This window comes from Macrosteles quadrilineatus, unplaced genomic scaffold (genome assembly GCF_028750875.1).
Source record: "Macrosteles quadrilineatus isolate MER2022 unplaced genomic scaffold, UCM_ALF_1.0 Scaffold_8__2_contigs__length_117827958, whole genome shotgun sequence".
NCBI classification, from domain to species: domain Eukaryota; kingdom Metazoa; phylum Arthropoda; class Insecta; order Hemiptera; family Cicadellidae; genus Macrosteles; species Macrosteles quadrilineatus.
Window position 1 is genome coordinate 84632513 of NW_026542601.1, and position 25217 is coordinate 84657729.

Consider the following 25217-nt stretch of genomic DNA (forward strand, 5'->3'; position numbering starts at 1 on the left):
ATGCTTGCTGTAAGTGAATTTTAAATCTATATTCTTAATTGTTTTTATTTACCTTCAAAATTTACTGTAAATATGATATTCAGATTTAACTATTATACTTTCCAAATCTAATCTATGTTGGTAAAATTTTGTTCATGGCGAGCTCAATTATTTGAACTAGAAGTCGTCTAGTGGTCGAAAATTCTACCAAAAATATGTAATATAAGTTACCGACTTCTCTATTTTCACCCCATGCTGTAAATAAAACATGTAAATTGGAATTTCTTTAATTTATTTTTTTATTTTCTGTTTATACTTTGTTGTTATTTCGTCACAATCATAGAAGCCCAAGGCCCATGTAATTTTTTAAAACATTAAACAATTTTTTTTGTGCTTACTATTGAGCCTATTTTAGTTAATAAAGGGATTCTGCAAATCTACAGGAAAATATCTTTCAAACAGTGTCCGTAGAGTTTCCCTACGGTGCACATGAGCTGAGAAAATAGGCTTTCAAGAAACATGCTTGCCTATTAATATACAGGGTGAATAAAAAGTCAAGAACCCCCATCTAATATTTTTCTCACTAAATATACATACACACTTATGTACACATTTATGTACATAAATATACATAACAGAGATATCCTTTTGGTGGTCGTACAATCTTAGAAGGAAATTTTATTTTATGATTTTGAAAATTTTAAGTGAACCCGAAAAATGGAGGGTTTTGAGGCAAGGCCACACTGTGTGGCCTTGTTCGAGGCCAGCTGAAATTTTTTAAATGTAACCCTATTCAAATGACACATAATTTTAAAGTGTTAACAAAAACGTAAAGAATGGTGGAAACAAGATTTTGCTATCTCCTCTCAAATGGTAGTCCCTCAAATGTATTAAAGTCTACTCATTGTCATGGTTACTTATACATTTAACTATCTAACCGCTACCATTTCGAATAGAAAGAGATAGCGAACTCTGGTTTTCACAATTCTGTAACTTTTTGTAAAGACTTCAAAATAAGGCGCCATTTAAAGGGGGCTTGCATTTAAAAAAAATTGTTGCCCCCGAAACCCCCAAATGTTCAAAATCATAAAATGAAGCTTACTGCTTGGATTGCATGGCCACCAAAATGATATCTCTGTATAGTTACTTACAAAATAATTAGATTTTATATAATTCTTGTAAATAAAAGTCTTGACTTTTTATTCACCCTGTGTAGGATACTTGATTGGATCTATCTTTACTGATGTGAGTAGAAACTTATAAAGTAAAAAATATTTTTGTAATAATCACGTTAATTGCTTGAATTTCATAATAATTAACTCAATTCTCAGTAAATTGTCTTATTTTATTTCCAGGAGGCCCAAAGTGACGTTTTCGGCGGACACAAAGCAAAGCTACAAAGACCAGGATGGATACTGGTGAGTATCAAGTTATACTCTTCCTTTTGTAACACCGTTAAATTTAACAACACTATATTTATATATAAATATTGAACTACCACACGATAGCTTGTTATATTTGTTTCAAATTTACAAACTTTGACTAAAACAACCTGGTTAATTTTGTTCAAAGGTTTATTGCGGACATTTTCCATCACGAAAGTAAAAAACAATACACAACGTTTCGGGATCTGGAATCTGATCCCGTCTTCAGGTGAAAAAACTTAACTAACACATTACAACTAACAATACACAAACGCCCAACCTAAGTTGGAATACACTACCGAGGGTAGTAGTCAAAAAATATGCACTGTATAGCAGTCAAGTCATGATACAACATGCAATTAATAACAAATCACAAAACACTATAATCTATAAAAGGTTTACGTACAAAAAACTCACACAATGGAACACTAACAACACCGTACGCTATGACTCCACCAATGAAACTGAACCAACATGGCTGATCAATCGGAAACACGGAGACAACAGAAATGGCTTCCGGTCCCTGGAAAAGTAAAACCAACAGAATGGCGGAGCGATTGTCCGAAACGTTGTGTATTGTTTTTTACTTTCGTGATGGAAAATGTCCGCAATAAACCTTTGAACAACATTAACTCACCATCACCAACAATGAACTTCAAACAAAGAATTGGTTAATTTTATTATGCAAAGATTTTATTATGAGTTAAGATTTTACAATTACATTATGATTTGACTAACCACATAGTAGAAAATTCAATCCAAACAAAGATAAATATAATTCTTTGTTTGAAGGGTGTGGAATTGTAATGCATTGATTATTTAAATTAACCAGTTTTTATTTCAGTAGTAACTCTGGTCTGTGGTGCATGTTTTTCCAGCCTTATGATAAAAGAATGTTGTTTTAAAGTTATTAACACCCTTATGACAACACAGTATTGAAATTTAATGTTATTTAGAAATATAACCTAACATAAAAAATTACGTCTTTTTATTTTATTCTGAGAGTCAATTCTACAAGATGAAATAGGAAATTGTGTTTCGTAATTAAATCATTCCCTGATTCCCCACGGTTGCCGGTTTTTGCTGTTTGGTATTGGCGAATATTATTAATTTCATTAGTAACGCTTTTGTCGATACAATCAAATTTATATTGGACATTCGAGTCCCTGGTATAAGAATGTCTTATCTACATATCTATAAAAACATGTCTATAAGAATGTCACAGATATTCTTAGTACGTTGAGCTAAGATTAAGAATGTAAACTCGGAAACTTATTAACAGTTTTAACAGCACTTAAACACTAAAGTGATTTAAATCTGTCGTTAATCACTTAAGTGCTTCGTATAAAAGCTATAAAACATATTAGTTAGTAAATAATTTAGTTTATGTAAAAAAAAAATACGTTACACAATGTGGGCAATGGAAAGTTAAATTTTAATAATAATTCTTGAGTGTGGCAGATTGCGTGAGAATATATTATTATAAGTTAAATCCAATAAATGATTGTCTTTATTAACATTGACTGTTTGAACGTTGAATTTTCATCAAACTCTAAATTCTCCTCATAAACGTCAATCAATCAAATACTGTAAAATTATGTCATCAATAACTTGTTTTAAAATTCACCATCAAACTTTTGAATTATACTTTTTGTTATTAAGCTGTTTACGAATCAAATTTTCCTTTTCAAAAAGGCGCAGACAAAATACCATTTCGTCAGCACTACTCTAAGAAACATTGTTTAAATTAGTAAATTTGAATTTTAAAGCCATAAAAAGATTATAGTTAGAGTTCCATAATTGCTTGACGAACAGTGATCCTTGATTCGATTCAAGCTTTCAAAAATCCCGTCCTAATTAATGTTTGATTTGCAGATAGGCACGAATGTTCTGTTATTCCCGGCAACCCTAATAGACGGAGTGTGCGCTTTACAGTGATCGATATAAGGGATGGAGCGGTCGTCGCAATGTTGCCATTTGCTGGGAAATTTTCCCAGATTAGGGAAATTGGATGAAAGATAATCGGTTGACTGAATACAAGGTGATTTTTATGCAATCGAAAGTAAAAGTATTGTGAAACACTGTTTGACGATTAAACCTGTTATATTGGTGTTCCTTTCTTCTTACTTCATTGGCGATCAATAATGATATGTAATGACATTGAGTATACACGTATATATAATTTGATCGGCGATGAAGTAGAGAAGACAGTGGTACCAATATATGAGCATGTTTTGTCGTTTAACAATGTCTCGCATTACCTTTATTTGGGTTGCGTTAAATTAAAACCTATTTCTTCGTTATTTGTAAATCAATGTCAATAAATAATTTGGGGAAAAATGCTTTACCCCACAAGCAATGTATACTGAAATATATAGAACAACGATGGATTTCCTTACATGAAAAAAGGTTGATCGAAGGATTCCAAGTGCAAATGCTGTACCAAATATTTGCTATCATGATGGATTTCGCTATGGGCATTTCAAGATGTTTTCATTACTCTACACACGAAAGAACACTTTCTAAACTTAAAATGATTATTTCTAAAGAAAATATGTTATTCCCGCTACTGCACGGCAAAATGGCATAACGTTAACTTTCTGTGCATTTGCGGTGCACGGAAATTAACCGTTATGGGATTTTGTGGTGCAGACCGATCAGCTGTTGCATTATTTTGCACCTCGACATAAGCACGGAAACTCAGCGTTATGAGTTTTTTTCTTGATACTAAATTGAATAAACAAAAATATTCATGTTGCTTACAACTTTTTCGATATCGCAATGAAAAATAATGTTCATTACTCATCTCAAAAGTGCCATTGGGGGGCTCGATTGTTTTTTCCACACTCGGCTTTGCCTCGCGCGTAAATGCAATCTCTCACCGCAATAAGTCACTTTCGAGACTAGCAATGGAATAGTAGTTTTCATCGAAACGTTTCGGAAAATCATGATGAACAGGAAATAGGGGAAAACGGGAAATTCGAGTTTTCACCGGGGAAATTCCAAGGGCGGGAAACACTGTCTGTTTAGTAGGCGCTTCAACGCCGTGGTCCTTAGTACCGTCCTTATCCTGGCCGTCCTTATATGATTCGTCCTTCCTAGGTAGTCTGTAGACTGTAGTGCAGGTCAGTCAGCTGTTGTCGGATGTGTTGGTGTGCTTTTGTTGTTTCTTGGATAAGATTGTCAACATGATGTCAGATATGAGCAGTATCTGACCGACCCGATGTGCGAAACTGCAATAAAATAACTGAAATTGGATAATAACACTAAATTAAATAGTTAATTGATGTTAAAGGGTTTATTTGGGTCCATTTGTGACAGGGTTTTGTGGATGTTAAGAGGGTGTAAAAGGGTTAGTTGTCTCCTTTAAAAGGCCTATTTGGGGGCTAAGAATTTTTTTGAATGCGTTAAGGAAGTTTACAAAACAAATAAGTTTTAAATTTTAAAGTTGGAAGGTTGGGTTTGAACAAAACAATAAATGACTGAATCTAAGCTTACTGGAACCTAAAAACATTGAACGGAATAACGTGTTGACATCTCGCATAGGTAAGAAATTATTTAAAAAGTCTGCACAAAATATTATGTTATAATCATACTCAGAGTATATTTGTTCCTATTTTATCCTTCTTGAATTCCATACTTATCCTCAGGTATTTTCCTATCAGAATCTCTTAAGCACCTTGTATTATTAGTAAAAAGTATTAATGTGATGTTTTCGCAGACATTTTAAAGACATCAACAATAAGAGAAGGTTATAATCAGCCTACAACGTTACAATGATATGAGATTTAAATTCCAGTTGTATAATTAACGTAATATAATTATTACGTTAATTACAGTTGTACAACTTAATATAATTAAGTTGTATAATTAACGTATATTATTAGTTGTATAATGTGCTAAGTCTGTGTATTTTATTAAAACAACTAATAAAATAGTTTATGAGCTAAAGGGAGAAGTAATTAAATCACGACCCATGATTGGGAGGTGAGAGTTCTGACATAATTTCTTAACTACCCATTTTTGTTTTTATGTTGAGAAACCTGTGGTTTTTAAAAGTCATATCCCAATGGAGTGTTGTGTTACACTATAAAATGACTAAATTTGATAAGTATCATTAAATATAGAAATAACATCAACAAAAGCTAACAAAGACAAACAACAAAACAATTTTTTACACAAAAGATATTTTGTACTAGGATATCCATCCTGACACATAGATAATTTGATTCTGAGTTTGTTTAAATATTACAATAATTAGTTTAACATTTGTGCTTTTTAGGGATTTGTGTCCCTACAAGCACAGACAATATAATTTCCGTAGTCTGTGCTAAAAGCCACTAGTAGATTTTAATCACGTCTCATTCCCAATGCTCGTACTTATATGTCTACATAATATTTTCTTCATGGTCTAAACTAGTCGAAAATATTGTAACTTAACTGTTTGAGCATTTTGACCACTCAAAATTTCGCACAACCTTTGAATATACTATTTCAATTATTAACTGTAATGAGACATCACACAAATAATGTTTCGAATTTTAATTATTAGTGTTAAAACCCATAAATACATTATTACCATTGAGATGGTTTCATAATAGTTTTCAATTTATGTTTTTTTATGTTGCTTATTAAGCTCCCCTAACAAAGCACCGTTTATTGAATCCCTTTTTATTATAGTGCCTTTAATAAACCTACGAATGTTATAGTTGTCAGGAAAATTTGTATAAATACATGGAATGCTTTGTAACGTTTGTGACAGACATTCTGTACCCAAACTATTCTAATTCAAGTTAGAATTGATTGAACAATTAATTAGTTCACACCCCACCCTCCTTGTTTCTCGTTGTTGTGGCAAAACAAGTTTGGGAAGTTTATTTTTGACTTGGCCTGAGAAACATTACTTCCTTGAGAAAATCGTGCCAGGAACTTTGGTTATTACGGAATATCACGAAATATTCGTAATAAGAGGAAAAGGTGTTGTTCCGTTGGCGGTCCAAATTTTACTACTAATACTAAGTTTTTTTTTACATTTTGGCTTTATTCTCAAGCGGAGAATGTATTGCTTTACTCACATTATTAAATATAATTATAGTGTCGTGATGATAATGTCTAAAATATTTGAAATTTATCCATAAGAAAGAAACCTAATATTTATGAACTTCTAAAGCACATTAAATAACTTTGATTAAAAAAAATTGAACTCCTTAAAAATATTACGACATTGATCCTAGGCCAATAGTCTTAAGAAATTGAGTTGAAACATAATAAATAAAGTCTCTGCTAGTTTCCAAATTCTTAACTTCTTGTAGCCGTGATTTACTTTCCCTTTCACTGCATGAACATAATCACATTGCCATACCTGTTAACAGTACGCAAAATAGCTCATTGCCGCTCTAGAGCAGGAATGGATCATTCCCGGCCACTAATCAGCTGATTTCCCAGCTGTCGTTTCTAGACCAACAGTCGCGGATTCGGTACGTTATTAAGTTATCAAGGCACCATGTCTCAACATAGTTTTTACATCGAAAGGTCACAGCAGGTTTTTATAAAGGAAACAATATAAAATAGGAAAATGAAAATACTGAGAATAATATGTTGTACTAAAAAGCACAAATGCATACAGAATCATGCAAAAATCACAAGAATAAATGTATTCGCAAACATTTTTTTCGTGTTGTTACTAGAGTTTTGTACTTCAGTATGATAATTTTTTATTGGGCATCACTCACCTTATTGAAATCACGAGAACACAGTCCTTGTCATATCACAGTCATACACAGTTCATCTATATAAATAAAATTAGAGTTTTGTCTGTACTTTGCTCAGAATTATATACTTTTAGGTTATTTTTACGCAACCATTTCGTATCACGTTTTGAAAGCAAATCCCAACCAAGTGAGATTAAAAACGTTTTCCTTACATAACGGATTTAATTAATCGCAAGTGCAATAATATAGTCTAATAGTGTAACCGTAAATGAAATTAAATAACTAGACATCGTCCAAATCGGAACCAGAAATTCTTTGAGTATAAAATGTTTCTTGAGTTTTGACAACCAGAAAGAAGACCTTGAATCAGTGTTGTATAGGGCTGGACACTGAAATGATCGTCGCCAATAGCTTACAAAAAAGGTTTCCACTCATTGACGGCGCTTCAATGGCGGTTGTGTAAAGTGTAAAGTAAAAAATCACAACTGAAGTGGGTGATTGTAACAGAGGTTTAACAGAGGAAGTGCTAAACTCGCTTTTCCAATGTGTCACTTTCTGTTTCTACTCACCGTGTGATGCAATCGCTGGACCATACAGCCAATAGGCCCATAGCTCATATCTTGGGTACGTAAGCCTACATATTTATTCATAACAACCTTTTTGACGACGATCCTTGATACCGGTACTTTTCCATAGAATACATGGCCTACCTACTTAAGAAATATAATTACAAATGACCAAAACCCCAACATTGTGTGATTTTCGTCACATTTCCTTCTAATGTTAATAGATATACTAATCATTGTTTAGAGAATGCGTAATCTATTAAATAACAAAAAGTTGTTTGGGTAAGGTTGTTTTTTTTTCAAACTGACACCGATAAGTTTACGCTATAACTTTTTACGAGAAAATCCAAAAGCAAGAGATCAATAACCTCGGGACTAGATATTAATGTATTTAATTGGTCGGATGTACTATAGTTCTTAGGTAGGTTCTTACGTAGGTACTGGTTCTTTTCCTTAGAACCGTTGGTAGCTGCTAGAATCATTTTTACGTAGGTACCAACACATCACTGTAGTTTACAAATTAGTTATCGTTGGTGTTGCACCTTATTATTAGAGCCGTCCGTATTCAATTTAAGTGATGTCTTAACTCTGTATAAGTTTTGCTTTTTCTGTCTGGATTCCAAATCTTAGCTTACCCGGTATGCTAAGAAAATGATAACCTATTTGAGTAAAACATTTGTTGGGCAAACCATCATGAATTGTTTACGCCTTTATATTGTTTATGTATCAATAGTTCGTGGCCTTTTTTGGATTGTTGTGTGTATGTCTGTTGGTAACGCATTAATGTCCTTATTTCTCAGTGTTCCACGGAATGGACAAGAGCACCTTTGATACTGAAAATGTCAACCGGAATAAAGTGTTAAATGGTGAGGTTGAGGTAGTACTTACTTTAAATACGTTTAAGTTAACCGATGTGGAAAGTAACTTTCAATTATAGGCCTACTTTAGGGCTACGCTTCATGGATCTATAAAACATTTTTTAGTTTAATCATTGGACATATGGACCATAACGATCCGGGTGACATTTAATTGCGAAGCATTTATTTTGGCTTGAACTGTCAGATACTGTATTTGCGAAGGTTTATATATAATAGTTTTGCCAGCATATCTGCAAATATGCAAACTAACTGCTGTTCTTAATCTTAATATAAGAAGGTTTCAACTGACTACTATAAGATCCCCGTGCGTAGAACGGGCACACAGCAAGTTCACATAAAAATATACAAAAATAAAAATAAAACTAAATTTAAATTTCAGACTAAGGTTCTGAAGGTTGTTCTGAGGTGTTGAGAACCTTAGTCTGAAATTTTAAATTTAGTTTTATTTTTATTTTTGTATATTTTTATGTGAAATGAACTGTGTATGACTGTGATATGACAAGGACTGCGTTCTCGTGATTTCAATAAGGTGAGTGATGCCCGATAAAAAATTATCATACTGAAGTATTGACCTCACCTAATATACCATGTCGTTTAGGAATAGAGTTTTGTAGTTTTATACTTAACTGTCAAACTCGAGAATCTTCTTGCTGTGGAAAATCGATACTATTTATAACGTATATTTTATAGCATTATATGTAAATATTATGAACAATAAACATTGAATGCAATTCTAATTAATATCGGAATACTAATTACGACCATGCTAATACTGAGAAATAAAGGAGATTCTTGTGAGCAGGGTTTGACAGAGGAAGGTCATAAACAGCATTGTCCAGAGTTTCATTATTATGTTGGTTGGGGTTGGTAGAACAATTCCAACACTGTGTATGAAAGGGCGAACTTTATGAAATTTTAATGAAATTCAGTCATCATCATCATCATCATCATTTTCACCCCCGTTCTAATAGTTATACCACTTTATCCTACTCGCTATTCTATCGTGAATTAAAGAGAGTAAAATTATCTGATCCCTTGTAACCGTTGTACCAATAATAAAATTCTTAAGTGTTATTGGACATATTAAATTACAAAATCCCGTGTCTAAAATGACATGAAATGAGTACGTTATCTAAACCTGTGTATTTATATAGCATCCTAAATTAATTAATTCTGTGTTAATTTATAAAACATAGAATTTTGAACGCAGTTGTACACTTGTATTGACACTAATGATAAAGATCTATAGAATTTTTGTTTTCTGGACGTTTTTGTTAACTACGAACAATTTTCATAATAGTTTGAGCTAACAAATAAATATTATTTTGAACAATATTGGAACGTTCTGAGAAGTAAGCCTTTAAAATATTACAGAATCTAGTTTATTTTGCAGTATGTACTCTGCTGCTTTTCAAAAGTACAGTAGGCCCACGTAAATCGTCAAAGATGCCCATACGTTGTTGTTATGCAAATTTTGTCAGATTAAAGTGTATAGCAGAAAGGCATCAACATATTATTTAATGATAAAATTATTTAAAATGGAACAACATTCTAACACCCCTAAGAAAACTGACAGCAAATGTTTTGGTTATTCTGAATCTGTCACGATGAAGTGAATGTATTTTGACTCAAAATGACAAGTCGGTGTATTTAAGTATTTTATTCAATATAATAACTATTTGGCCCCTCCAGGAGCTAGAATAAAAGGTAATAAAGTAAAAGAATCACGTGGCTACTTTTCTGTAAAAATGTCACCACAGCACATTTGTTCGGCAGTAAGGTGTGAGACGTATACCGTTACCATGGCAACATTGTTGTCACCATGTTACCTAGTGTACAATATCACCTGGGGATATCTAATATCAATGCACATACAGTATTGAATAGAGTGCATTACATAAATGGTTATTATGTAACCCGAGTATCGTTAAAATATCATTTTGGGCAGAGCACCAATATATTAACGAGAGCGGAATACATAATTGGAAAGAGAATGGACATTTTTGAATACAATTATGATTGTTATAAACTAAGTCTGGGATTTTAAGGGTTATGAATTGTCAAAGAGTGGGACTGACTGAGCTTGAAATCGTCCAAATCTGGAAACAGACAAGCCTCAAATTATTCAAATATGGAATTAAACAAGCCTGAAATCGTCAAAATCTGGAACTGACCAAGCCTGAAATTGTCAAAATCTGGAACTGACCAAGCCTAAAATTGTCTACATCTGGAACAGGCCAAGCCTAAAACTATCCAAACTGGCATAAGCATGGAATTAAATGAACCTGAAACGGTACAAGCTTGGTGTTTTTAGAATTTTACATTTTCAGACTCATCCCCGAGTATGTAGTGGCTAAAATAATGACTTGTCACAAGAATTGAATGTATTTACGTTGTACAATTGGACACTACATTAGCCGTTAGCTAAAAACTACAAAGAAAAAAAGTGCTAAATCGTAGAATGTTTTGTCCATTTTGGCCTACCTTTCAAAGCTACATACGGTAATGATTTTTTGATTTTAGACCGTAGAATATCATCATGACGAGAATCAATCTATTTATTGATTAGTTTTACTATAACCCATTTCGATGCATTGACGTGCATTTAGTTATAGAAACACATGTAACATTCTCATTAAATAACATTAAAGATACAATTGTATAGTTTTCTATGTATCTAGCAGGTTGTATACTCACTATGTACAACGATATCAACATAATTCTCTACGTATAATTGGAAATCTCACAACGTAATAACTTGGTAACCATTCCATGATGTGTCATTTGAGAGTAAATAAACTCTCGCCTAAATTAAAACGTTAAAGTAAATATAATTACACAGCAACATGAATTATTCACATCCTACCTCGTCAACAGAATGAGGGGTGGGGGAGGGGAGGGTGAACTGACCACGTGACTAGTAACATAATATTGGTTTATTATACATGAGAGAGTCGCTGTACTTTTGCTCTTTTTAGGGCTAACTTTAATATTGAATATTCAAATTTCAATGAATTCTAATGACAAAAATTTTAATTTGTGAATCCAAACATAAATAATTAAATAACTAATCAGGGATAGCTTATTTCTGATTTGATCACGTTTGTTTGGTTCAGAGCTTCTAATTATTATTTGTGATTCTGATCTGAAATGAGTAAAATAAATGTTAGCATTTTGATTGGCTAGTTATACAATTCTAAATATTTTCAACCAATGGATGGTTTCGAAATGTTTAACAAACTACGACACTGTATCGTAAAAAATACTACTGAACTACTGCAATGAAATTTAGAGTTTTCCAAATGAAATGTTCAAAATTAATTGATTAATAAGTGGGTTAATTTGTGGTTTAATTTAGTTTAAAATATTTAACATGCATTTAATGATCAGTGTCGTGTTGTTTGTAATCGAGAGATTTCCGTTGTTTAGCTTATAATGAGATAGAACATAGGCTAAGTACACAACACAGTAATTGGATACTAAAGCAAAGTATTACTGAAGTTGAAACCCCATTTATATCGACCAGCTGTCGCAAATTTTTCATTAAAAAATAACGTAGTTATGCGAGCCAGTCACAGAATGCGTTAGTATTTAAAATTCTAATTTATACCTTATTTGTTCTTTGCTGACTAGGTTGATGGGTTATAACAGTTGCTATAGCTTATTCCCTAGGTCATCCTAAGTTTGACTTGGTAAAAAAGTTTGTGAATTTGACAGAATTTAGTAATTTAGATCAACGCAATCTGTCGGTGGCTCACATAAACTGTGACGAGTTTAGGGATGGAATTTCTAGTTGCATTAATAGGCAAAGGTAATAAGTTCAAGAGCTAAGTTAGTCAACCAATAAATAAAACTATTGGGTCGACAAAGATAAGCAAACTTTTATTCCGGCGCCTGCAGGGTTCAATTGAGAGTTATCAAGAAGACATTTTCATAATTAATGTAGGAGTAAAAGGATTTAAGGCAGTGATTGACCGTATTACCATCCCAACCCTCTAGAGCGCTCTACTCACTAAGTCAAGTATAGCGCCAACGCGTTTCCGCCTCTTTAATTGAAGATGTTGTAGAAGAGGAAATTCAACAATGGTTGGTGAGCTCCTTAATTTTAAACAAAGACAGAGTGGGACGATAATACAAAGTTAAAATTCATTTTGTTTCGCAGACTAATCAAGTAAAAATAATTATTATCTCTCTTTTGATTTTCTAAGAACATAAAATATTCGGTAAACTATCAGATAAAATAATTATATCGGTTATCGTGTTCAATTTTTTTGCTTTTAGATTCGAGTACAACCTAGATTCGGAGAAAATAGTTTATTTTCCAATACCAAACAAAATTAGGTATTAGTGACGGTTTTACCTCAACAAGTTTAATATAATTTTTTTACATATTAGATCACATTATACTTGGTACTCTGTAACGATCAATTGGTAAAACATAAGTTTATTGCAATATTAAGTCAATAATCGATTATTTTAGGGTTTGATGAACATCCTAAGTCGTGGTTGAGGAAATTTGCGTCAAATTGTCTATCCTTACTTGTTTTAGAGTTTTGAGGGTACCAAGCTTGCAATAAATTGAAATCCTTCCTTGAAGGCAACCCAATAATTCTTACAGTAAACATTTTTTTACGAGGTTAACGTACAAATTAAAAGATTTTAAACCTTGAGAAATCGGATGATACAATAATTTGTAATCCAAGACTTTTAATTTATCACACCCCCTTCCAGGGAAAATTTAATAAAACTGATGACAGTTTAAGGCAGTGCAGTAAAATGTTCTCGTATTTGCCTTATTGACGTAAGACTCGGGAACACGGGACCAATCACCATTAAGATGAGAAGGTAACGTCACGTCCCCTGTAAGTGGGACAGGATCATAAACATGAAGTTGAATCTTAACGAGAAATTTTTTTGGAGATAATGTATAATAACACAATTTTTATATTTAACACTCATCTCACATGGCTATAAAAAATTAATTGATAAAATCTACGAAATTTTATTCAAATTAACCCTTCAGACAGCTTAATGTATTTTTCCTTTCGGACTTCTACGGAATGTATTTTTTTATTGGGTGCCAAAATGTATCTACACACATTATAAACATTATTCTTTGTTCTTTGGTTTTGAAGGTTCCAAATGTATATTCCGTAGTTTGGTGATGTGTACCCTTGAATATACAGACTGTCCCAAAAGTCCCGGACCGGTTTAATATTTTCTAAACGGAAACAGATAAACCAATACGATTTGGTACATCAAGACCCCACCTAAAAATCTACTTTTTTAAGTAACTATCAATTTTCTGTCATATCATGGGGACGTCCCGCAAGGAGTCAGAAGGAAATCTTAAATAGAAGCATAGGTTGGCATGCACATCAAATTAAAGGTCTTTACTAGCAGAATATAATGCCGCAAATTTGAACTCAAACGGACAACCGAGTCAATAATGACAGTTGTTCAAAGATTAATTTAATTTGCATTGCTATTATACGCTTACTCCTCAGGGGGCACAGCCCTAGGAATCGGAAGAAAATTGTTAACGTAAGCATAGGTCGATATGCACATCAAATTAAAGGTCTTCACAAGTAGATTACAATGCCGTAAATTCAAGCTCAAAAGAACGCCTGAGTAAAATATGGCAGTCGTTCAAAGATTCAAAATGGCGGATTCAAGAAATCTTTGAACGGCCGCCATTTTGAGCAGGATCAACCTTTTGAAGTGCGGTTTGCGGCATTGTATTCTACTAAAAAGGACCTTTCATTTTATGTGCATATTGACCTATGCTCCTATTTAAGATTTCCTTCTGACTCCTTGCGGGACGTCCCCATGATATGACAGAAAATTCATAGTTCCTTGAAAAAGTAGATTTTTAAATGTGGTGTTGATGTACCAAATCTTATTGATTTATCTTTTGTCATTTAGAAAATATTAAACCGGTCCGGGACTTTTGGGACAGTCTGTATAACACTATGAGACTAGAAATTGTAAAACTGAAAGGTTTGGACCTAAGTACAAATTCAAGAGTAGTTTTGAATTTTCTGCATACTCAATAATTGAAACAACTGTCGTTTTATAGAAAACTAAAACAATAAAATTTATCTGTGTTTTTCGTAAGTTTTTAATCAAATATAGGAACAAATCTAAATGAAGAAATATGTAGTAAAGAACTCTTTAGGGGGAAAACTCGTTTTGAAACTATACCAATAAAATTAACTGTAACATATAAAGGTTGTACCTTACTATTCATGGATCTTTTTTCTTTGAAAGCTGTAACACATTTATTGATGAAATGTTCAAAATGTTATGTTAGCTATAAATTAGGCTAATTATCACAGAGACTAATTGATTTAAATGTGAAAATGATAGGGGTAAGATGATAAAGTAAAATTAACTTGTAAACTTTTACGTTATTAGTTATGTAATACAAAATAATAAATTTAAAAAATCTTTACTAAATTAGAATTGAAAATGAGTGTGTGGTGTGAGCGTGTTACTAACAAATTTTCCTCAAATTTCTCAACAAACTATTCCAATTTTCTTCATCAAATGAATAAAAACATAATTGGATAATACAATCGACAGAGGTGCTGTGAAATAGTGTGAATTGTTTCATTGAATATTCCAATAGATACGGGTATCAAAGCTGCTTACAATTCTGAGGGTTTCTTGTGTTTCTTACCTTACTCTCTTTGAGAAAACCTTCTTTTGAATACTCACTTTACGTGGGAAAATCGTAAACTATTGGCTTTGCTTCATGGCTCTTTTGTACATATTAAAAATAATATCAAGCGTTTGAATGTTTTCTGACTGTGATAGTCAGAGTTAGAGATCAAGAGCTAGAGAGCAAAAAATATAAAACAATTAAATGAACAAAATAGTCAATTATTTCAATAGCATTGACCATTGTAATTAAATTGTACCTATTTTAAAATGTTTTACACTTTTCAAAAACTACATAATCTACTATATTTCTGATTAAATTTTTGTTTTTATTTCCGTAGGAAAATTTATATAAGTGCAGAGTAGTTATCGTGATTTTTTTCAATTTTCCCCTGATAGGTGTCAAACCATAGGGTAAAGGCATGATACATAATACATGGTAAATTGGCATGTGATAGCAAGATTCAAACATACACAGCTATGGAAAATCTGTCTTTTGAATCACTTTACCAGACGAGACCAAGTAATTGATAATTTTTACTTAGTGCATTAAAGCTCTATAACTAGAGGTCATCCAGTGGTCGAAAATTCGACCAAAAATATGTTATGTACAGACTTCTCTATTTTCCCCCCACGCTGTAAATAAAACATGCGATTGGAATTTCTTCCATTTGCTTTGATTTTCTGTTTAAATTTCATCACCATTATGGGCAACCCATGTTAATTTTTTAAAATTTTAAATTAATTTTTGTGCTCATTTTTGATCCTATTTTAATTTATAATTTCCCTGCGATGCACACGAGCTGAAAAAAATTCTTGCCTATTAATTATAGGATATTTTGATTTCTAAAAGTCTCTCGCTATTAAGAAACATTTCTAAGCACCAAGTCATACAGTTACAATATTGCCCTCGTGGATTCAATTATTTACTTTGACAGATGAAGAGAACAACAATGACCCATTGATTAATGACGTACGCCACAGCGGGTGTGTTTATTTATGTCTCTGGAGCCGTTAATTGATTGTTGTGCAATAATTGTTTGTGGGATCAACACAAGGTCTCTGCGAATTGACAGGATTGCGAATTTTAAACATAAATTAAATAATTCTTTGCAATTTTTTTATTAGGTTTACAATAGATTTATGTTTACCACGACAGAAATCGGATTTTCCTGTAAAGGTTTGAATTAGTATTTGAAGTACAGTATTTGTAACGAAGATAATTTAAATATCTCTTGTAAATATTTAAATGAACAAATTATTGTTAACGCAGTAAGTTTTACACAGATTGACAATATGGGGATTAGTTATAATTAATACTAGTATGCCTATTATTAAAAATCGACTACGATTCATGTGAGGATATCTCCTATTCAAATCTAGGGTTAAAAGAAATGCATAATTTCGCTATATTCATTTATTATAGCAATAAATAAAGGTAAACATCTTTATCTGCATTCTGTATGATTATTATACTGCAGTACTGTAAATATACTGAATATTTTTTTTATATAAATAACGAACATCCGATTATAATCTTTTTCAACCAAAGACCACCACTGTAAATACAAAGGATTCAGTTTTGTTGAAAACATAAAGGGCACAATTTAGTCATATTGACGTATTGTCTATATTTTCGTACAGATTATGGTGATGTTTGATAGAGATGTTTTCGTTACAATTAAAGAACATTAATTCACAAATTACCAATTAGTAGGCTATTCAAAACTTAAAACTAAAATAAAAAAATTAAAAGAAATCCTCACTGAAAATCTATTCTATTAAAGACTTCAATGAAAAATGCATCAACATTTAAAAATGAAATTATAAAGTGTTTGGATCTAAACCTTAGTTGAGAATTAATGAATTATAATTTCATTACAATTATTTGCCAATGTACAAGACAATAAAGTGTTATTTTTATTATTGTGTACTTTAGAATCCAAGATCAGATATTTGTTGTTTGATAAATCTTTTTGTGTTTTTATGTTTGATATTGTTATTCGTAAGGTGTTTGAAACTTATTTACGTTCGAAATGTATTATGACTGTCAAAGAAGAATTCTTAAAGGTGATGGAATTTAATTTCAGAAAAATTGAAGTTTTCCACGAACTATCCTGAACGATATTTTCGAGCGAAGTTTATCCTATTATTTTGACGTTGCTCAGAAACACGGGGTTATATTGAGACGATAAGAGGATTTTATCAAACATTTTGCGTCAGTTCCACAAAATAAGCTGGCTTAAGTATCTGCAAAGAATTAATACTTCGGTGTTTCTTTTTCAGTAATATCAGTAATATTAGTAAACAAACTTGTAAATTGTTGGGTACTTTAGTGCAAAGCTGATTTTAATAGTTAAATTTAATGTTTTATAATTTATTTCAATATGCTACCAATCCAAATGGCAGGAAAATCTCGGGAGCGAGCTGCTCTAGTGGTTAAAGCGCGGGACTTCGGTTACAGAGGTCCCGGGTTCAAATCCCGCCAAATTACCAATGAATGGATTGTATCCATGTGATAATGCCACAACCCCTACGTCTAGCCTGAAGTAATGTGAAAAACAATTCCGGGTTCGTGCCTAGCGTCCTAGGACAAAACATTTAAAATATGGCAGGAAAATCAAGAATTAGTAATTTATAGTTAACAATATATGTACATTTTATCATCATTTGTTGATTAATACATTTTATTGCCCTACAAGTAACAAATAAATTAGTTTAGTTTGATGCAATATTCGTTTTTCACAAAGTTATCTTATTGAACGGACTAATAAAAAGATCTTTGAGTGCAACAGATGCTTGACAATATATTTTACAACCAAATGAAACTAAGAATACATTTTAAAATTGAGATCGAGACTTTTTGTCCAGGTTTACCACAGTGATAAATATTTGATAGTGTGTGTTTCACAGTAAAACATATTAGTTAATGCACGAAGATGGCAATGCGAAGTCAAAGGTGAGGCCAAAACGAGTTATCTGAAGTCAAAATCTAATAAAGCATCTTTGTAGGATCAGATACGTCACTCGTTATAAATGTAATATCTTCAAGAGGTCGGCTTGATCTTCTATTGATGGGGACAGTACTGTAACCCTTTTAAACTTAATTCACATACTTTTTTCCTAGGACGCTAGGCACGAGCCCGGAATTGTTTTTCAAATTACTTCAGGCTAGAACTAGGGGTTGCGGCATTATCACATGGATAAAATCATTGACTATATATAGTCAATGATAAAATCCATTGGTGATCTGGCTGGATTTGAACCCTGGACCTCTGGAAACGTAGTCCCGCGCTCTATCCACTAGACCGCTCGCTCCCCCAATCTTACTAGCATACATGAAGTAATATAATTTACTCCTAGGAGTATTTTAAGACGAATATAGAAAAAAAACTCAAATAAAAATGTGAGTTACGCATCATTGACTGCAGATAAGTCATAAAATTATAATTATTGTTGATTCGTGATTCAGCAGCGTGCTTCAGGTACATCCGATATTAATTAATCAATAGCTCAAATGATAGCTGGTATTTCACAGGCCCTTTGACCAAACAATTAAAACTAGTGAAATACATCTTTAATTGAAGTAAGAATTTGAAAAAAAATCTAATTTATGTTTTTTGGACAAGTAACACAGTAGATAAATGAATAATGATGATTGATGGAAAATCTGTGCTTGCATACCTTTAATTTAAGACCAAAATTATGAAGATCAGTCGAGTAAAAGAGACAAACGAATTCGAAAAGAAAATTAAAATTTATCTGCCATAAGAAATGTACAGGGAGGAAGTTGCTTTTGTGTATAGCTCGAAATAGAATGCCGATGCTTGAAGGCAAATCTGTGCGTGCATACCTTTCATTTAAGACAAAAATTATGAAAATCGGTCGAGTAGAAGAGCCAAACCGACTCGGCAAAGGAAAACCAATATTTTTTAACATATTCATTTTAACGTTTCAAATTTTAAGTTTTTTTTTATCTGCAACGATATTAAATACCCCCAATTCTTTTGTATTCATTCAAGAAACTCGTACTAAACAAAACTGGAAGGAAACTTACAACATATGAAGGGTGTTAAAGTGAGTTACAGCCTCACTTTTCCCTTGGAAGGTCATCTGTCTCACTTCTTCCAAACAGAGGCTACTGAGAATATCGGAGGCATATGTAGCTTGGGAATCATTTGAATAGGTTGATGGATTTTATTAGTGAAATGTAAAAAATATACAAATATTTATTTTAGTAACTTCAAAAGTATACCTGAACCCAGTATCATGTGATCCGATGTTTGGTTTGGAATTTGTTATTCCTGTTATCCTGAGTATTTTTTTCATTTCCAAAAAAAGTTGTTAGAAAGTTATATAGAATTGAGCATTCAAATTATTGCATTGCAAAATAGTTGGTCAGCGCAAGACTACTTCTAAATCACTACTATTCCGTTTAATGGAAATAATATTTGCTTTAAAACGTGTTTTTCGAAGTTGTTTGTGCATTTGTAAAAAAAAAATACTTCAATACGTGTAAGCATTGTAATTTTCAGAATATTTTCATGAAAATGTTACCTTATAATAACTCCCATAAGCGTAACCTAAATACTTTGGGTCAAAACCTAAGTTGATACAGCAATGGCTATGAAATCTTTTTTAGTTTCCCAAATCAATAACGCAACCTTGGAATAAATAAACCAACCACATAGTTGTACAAAATAAAAAATTTAATATTTTTTGGATCAGCGGTGTGGGGTCATGAAATAAAGATTGTATTTGACGGTTCTGCTTGTTTACATTTAAATGTCAACGCAAACGTAAACATTGTGAGTTTTTCGTTGGTGCCATGGAAACCAATCAATATTTACTGTTAAACCCCTCAGCTTATAGCTTTGAAAGCCCAGAGTCCGTGGTCAATATCGAAATGTGAATAGTACAAATAATCCTTCGTGTGGTAGCTATATTTTGTAAGCTTTAAGTCCAAACGGTTTTGTAGTTTACGCGTCATCTTTTACTAACAGCCTCCACATTTTACTAATGTTATAGATTGTTTAAGGTTGTAGTTATGTAAATGTTTGTTACCAAATTAAACAATCATGTTACAGTAGTATCCCTTATTACATAGGAATACCAGCTTATTTTACATATAGATCGAGAATCTTCTTATCGGATGTTATTCTAGACAATCTTTTACGTTTGAAAAAGTTTAAAATGTATTCAACTATAGTTCATTTACAGGAAATAATAAAGGTGGAAGACTATTTAAAGGAATTAATCACCTCCAAACAGAAAATAGAGGATTCTTAATTTAATCATTTCCAACAACTTAAGGGAGGCCTATATTTTAAAATTAATCTATTTGTTATACATAAGTCTCTTAACCTTATATACCAAGTTCCATAAAGAAGGGTTGGAAAAATTAAAAGATAAAATGTTAATTTAAATATACGAAAATCCGGATGTATATTCTTATCTGCTTAATGAAGTGAATTTTGGAAAACATTTTTTGTTTTTTCTTTATTTTTCCCTATAAAGCCATTTTCCGGAGTTTGGCTGTTTACTTGCTGGACACCCCCGTACATAGTCATTATTATGATTGGACATTTTGTCATGTAAAATGCAGCGAGTTCAGTAGCAAGATAGCCAGGTAATGGTGATGCTTCTTCTGGGTTTCTCAAGTGAGCGACTTCATTGTTGCTGGGTAATTCTGGGCCGAGGCAGGTGAATTTGGGTAATGGGGTAAACCGGAACATTAAATACTCCATTCAGGATTCCCTCCTGCTCTGCACGTGAAATTACCTAAACTCGTCAGCGATAAAAAAGAATGTTGACGGGGAAATTAGCTACTTGTACTAATATTTGTACTCAAGGGAATAACAGTTTCCCGCTCGGAATGAAAATCAAGAATGCTGGTTTGTAAGTTGATACTTTATTACGTTAAACAATGAACTGAAAAAAATCTAAATGCACATTGATTGATTATTTGATAAACAATTTATTTATACAATGCATTGGATTATAATAGACGATAATGCAATAATACAAAAACCCCTGCCGTAACAAACCTGCAGACTAAGTGAATTTCCATTTGTATGATTAGAATTACACTAAAATATCTCATTAAAAATATCACGTTCATTCCCTATTTAAATAGCATTAGTTTAATGACTACTTAGGTTTGCTGCGTCAGGGACGGTAAAAAAGTGTTTTTAGCAAAATATAAAATAGTTAAGTATGAAATAAATGCATTTTCCAAATTTGATCAAAACATGTTCATAAACAAGCAAACTAAATCAATTTTACTTATTCTCCATAAGAATAACATAGGAATTTTAAATTTACAGTACAGTATATATATATGAATTTGAACGGATGGTGTTTTTGGCCTCTAGGGACCTCAAAACGAAAAAGTGAATCGGTCCCGGGTCCAGGTCTTACAATGAGTACTACGGTAATAGCTTAATCTCTATATGGGAAATTCGCTAAAATACAGAATATAGGCCGATTATAGGATGTTGAAAAATAACTTTCCTCGTTCAAGAGGTGCCAATCCCTAAAGGAGATTACGTTTTACATTACCATTCGTCGAAAGTTCATAACCTTTATAATAAACACATAAATCGCAAAAATAGGTTAAGTTGGACGGGACGTAACAGAGAAAATCATTATTGTACAAAGTATACAGACGGATGAATAATTTATGGATTTCAGCTGGGAGAGTTTTCAACACAGTAAACCATCTACACCTAATAAAAGACGTATATATTGATTGATGGACCACAGGCAAGGTTTGCGTCAATTTAATTTAGAGTTGTTATTTACCCAAATTATACAAAAAAATTGCGTAGCCCAAGGGAAATATGAAAATTAAATGATATAATATTGCATTTTTTTCCATTTGTGAGCTATTTTTCAAGTTTCAAGTCTCTAGCTCATCGGGAAGTTAGTATTATAATTGATTGCAAAATTTGTACCGGACAAGAAAGCGAGCTAATAAAAACGTTTTAAAATGGGTTTTGCCATTGATTATTTCAGCATATTGTTGTAAATTGAAACAATCAACAAAATAGCCATTTTCCAAAATATTTATACTAACAAATTTTACGTGCACATTAATTTAAAATATATAAATAACATGTTTTTAGTTAAAAGTTATAAAAAAGCTTCATTTATCACTTGAAGCCTCGCGCCCGCTACCTGTCAGTCACTGTTATTAATAACATATTGTACAACCGCTTAGTTGATAAATGGACCAGGAATATTGTAGCGAAATAAACTACCGATGGATTTTACGTGGGCTCGTTGGCTAAATGCTAAATTGTTTTGAGGACAGACGCTCAGTCCAAATACTTTGGGTCTTTCTTGTATGATTTTAAATGTGATTTTTCTAATGTAATATTTAATTCAATTCTTAAACAGAGAAACGCACACTTTGGTGGGAAATTTAAAGCATAATACGAATATAAGGATGAGTGTAGACTGCAGAATGGTTGAGATGATTTGTGTAGCTTTATTACTGACTCAAACCAGCTGTCACTGAGCAATTAGCACAATAATTACATACAGCCACTTGAAAAATAGAATCATAGCTTGTACCGGAAGTAAAATTGAAATAATAATATTTGAATTAAGAAAATATACAAAAAAATTAATTATAAATTTTACTCACTTGTGTAAAAGAATTCAAAGAGTATAACACCGTATGAAGACTTACAACTTTAATTGGACCAATTAAATAGAATAGCACCTATATTTTATTTGGTAATAGTTGTCGATAATAATAATTATGCGCCTTTTAACAATAAAACACACGATTTTCGAGGATTCATTCAAAGTAAGCATAACAATAAATTATTCAGAACGTTTGTGTCAAGGCTGGATTTTTTTGTAAAAGTTTATACCGAACTTTTGACAGAATTACCTAATACTCTCGTCATTTCATCACAAAAAAACGATTTCCTTCCCCCACTTTTTTAATGAGCACTTAAAATCTGTTTTAAGTTCAAACTCAGTGTGTTTTATACATCGAAGGCCTTTTATATTTCGTGTTGTCGCAGTATGTATTTTTTCATAAGGAGCTTTAACTTATGATAATTTTTGCAGTGTATTGCTGCTTGTTTCTTCTAAAAAAAAAAACGTGAACAAGTAGCTCGCCACGTGATTGTTACAAGCGTAATCACATGATTGCTTAAGTTCTACTTGTCATCGTAACAGGAGACACACCGCAGAAATCAATACTTGAGTATCCAGTTAACATTTTGACATTGCTTCATGTTGAAATGTCAGACCTTGATGCATAGTTTATCATATTACATGTTAAATGGTTGACAAACAACTTGTTGAAAAAAAAAAAATTGTTTATGGAAAGTTTGGTAACATTTTTATAATTTAAAGTACAGTACTCAAATGTAAAGTATTACTGACAAATATTAGAAGCAAAGAGTAAAAAAAGCTTAACTTTTACACACTGGTCTAACTATATACAAATACAAAATTGTTTAAAGAAAATAATTGATTCAGAAATAAACGATAGACATTTTAATTCGTTTGAATGACACTCTTTAAATGATTATATTATTTGTCTTAGAATATAATTTATCTGGTGAAGTAGTAAATGTACTAACAAATTTCAAAACATTATTTTAATTGTATACACTTATCTTACACATGTAGAATTAATTTTGTAAAAAATATAAGTGAACTAAACTTAATTTGCAAAAACTAACATGGCTACATGTATGCAATGGGTTGAATTAAATTTACATTATTCAATCTTCATAATAACGAAACATTTCTTACAACCCTTGAAAATTTAACTGTGTTTCAATTCACAATACCCACTTGCGCAATGTTAAAAAGTGTACAATATACTTTTTCAATTACAAACTGTATCAGTACGTCAAAATAACTGACACTACAATGTAAGGCAATGGAAATGGAAATCTTTTATCGAAAACTTTATCGTTATTTGTTGATCAAGGTTGATCAAGAACTCTGGATTGAGAAGCAATCAATGGGGGATTTTGGTTTGGCCTTCTCTCTTAGCTCAAGGAAAATTCGTATTCATCTTTATTGTTTAGAAAACCCTGGTAATAGTTTATCAGAGTTTTTTTACATTTATTTAGTTCAACTTTTCTTTTTCAGTATTCATGATTATATTATAGAAAGAAATTATTATAATAATTATTAAAAAGAAATAAAAAAAAACTATTATTAACAATATTACAAACATTTAATAAAACAATTAATCATATAAGAAAATACGAGTGCATGTTAAATGATTCCAAGAATATCAAGTGAGTATAAGGGAAAACTACGCCTATATCGACAGCTTTACAATATTGAAAGCTTTGGTTTAAGAGATTAATGGGTGTGCTTTTCGCTTCTCCCAATCTAGCGAATTCAATTTAAGTTTTATCATATTGTTTGATAAAAGGGTAAAAAAGGTAAAATTGTATTTTAAAAATATGTTATTTTATAATAATTGGCTTTTTATGACACTTTTAAATGTATAAAATAAAGTTCGATTCCTAATCATTAATTCACACAATCCCTATATTTTGCTAGTTTTCTAATAAATTTAACAGTTTAATCAATTCAATATTCAGCCAGCTGTTCAATTCCCATAGCTATTTGTTTAATGAGTATCGTCTCGTGTTTTGTTGTTTATTGTTTGCCACAGTTTAATTAACAGCTGATAATATAAAGAGAAGTTTTTATGTTGTAACAGCTGGGTTATGGTTGTTGGTTTGTCACAGTTGTAACTTTCAACTCGTAACCATAGACTAACCAACACAAGTAGACTTCTCATCCCATTGTAAATTTTGAAGCTTGTTTTTAGGGTCTAGTTTATGCTGGTGACACTGATCGCTAGTGTCGACAAAATTTCGCTTCGATTATTTTAGGGTTATTTTTATGATTTGTGTTTTACTGTTTGGTTATATAACTAGAAGACGAGTTATTGTGTAAAGATATATGGTTAGATTGATTTATTGGTTTAAATGAGGGTTTAAA

General features: G+C 31.9%; 1 protein-coding gene across 5 annotated transcripts in view; it reads left to right on the forward strand.

Annotated features, from left to right (window-relative positions):
• The window catches only part of LOC128999628 (sodium bicarbonate cotransporter 3-like), a 105040-nt gene that overhangs the window by 11174 nt on the left and 68649 nt on the right, over positions 1–25217 (forward strand). For all 5 annotated transcript variants that reach the window (XM_054426221.1, XM_054426218.1, XM_054426222.1 and 2 more), the window contains exon 2: positions 1335–1397. In XM_054426221.1, the coding sequence (XP_054282196.1) occupies positions 1335–1397 (63 nt within the window). The remainder of the gene's footprint in view (positions 1–1334; positions 1398–25217) is intronic.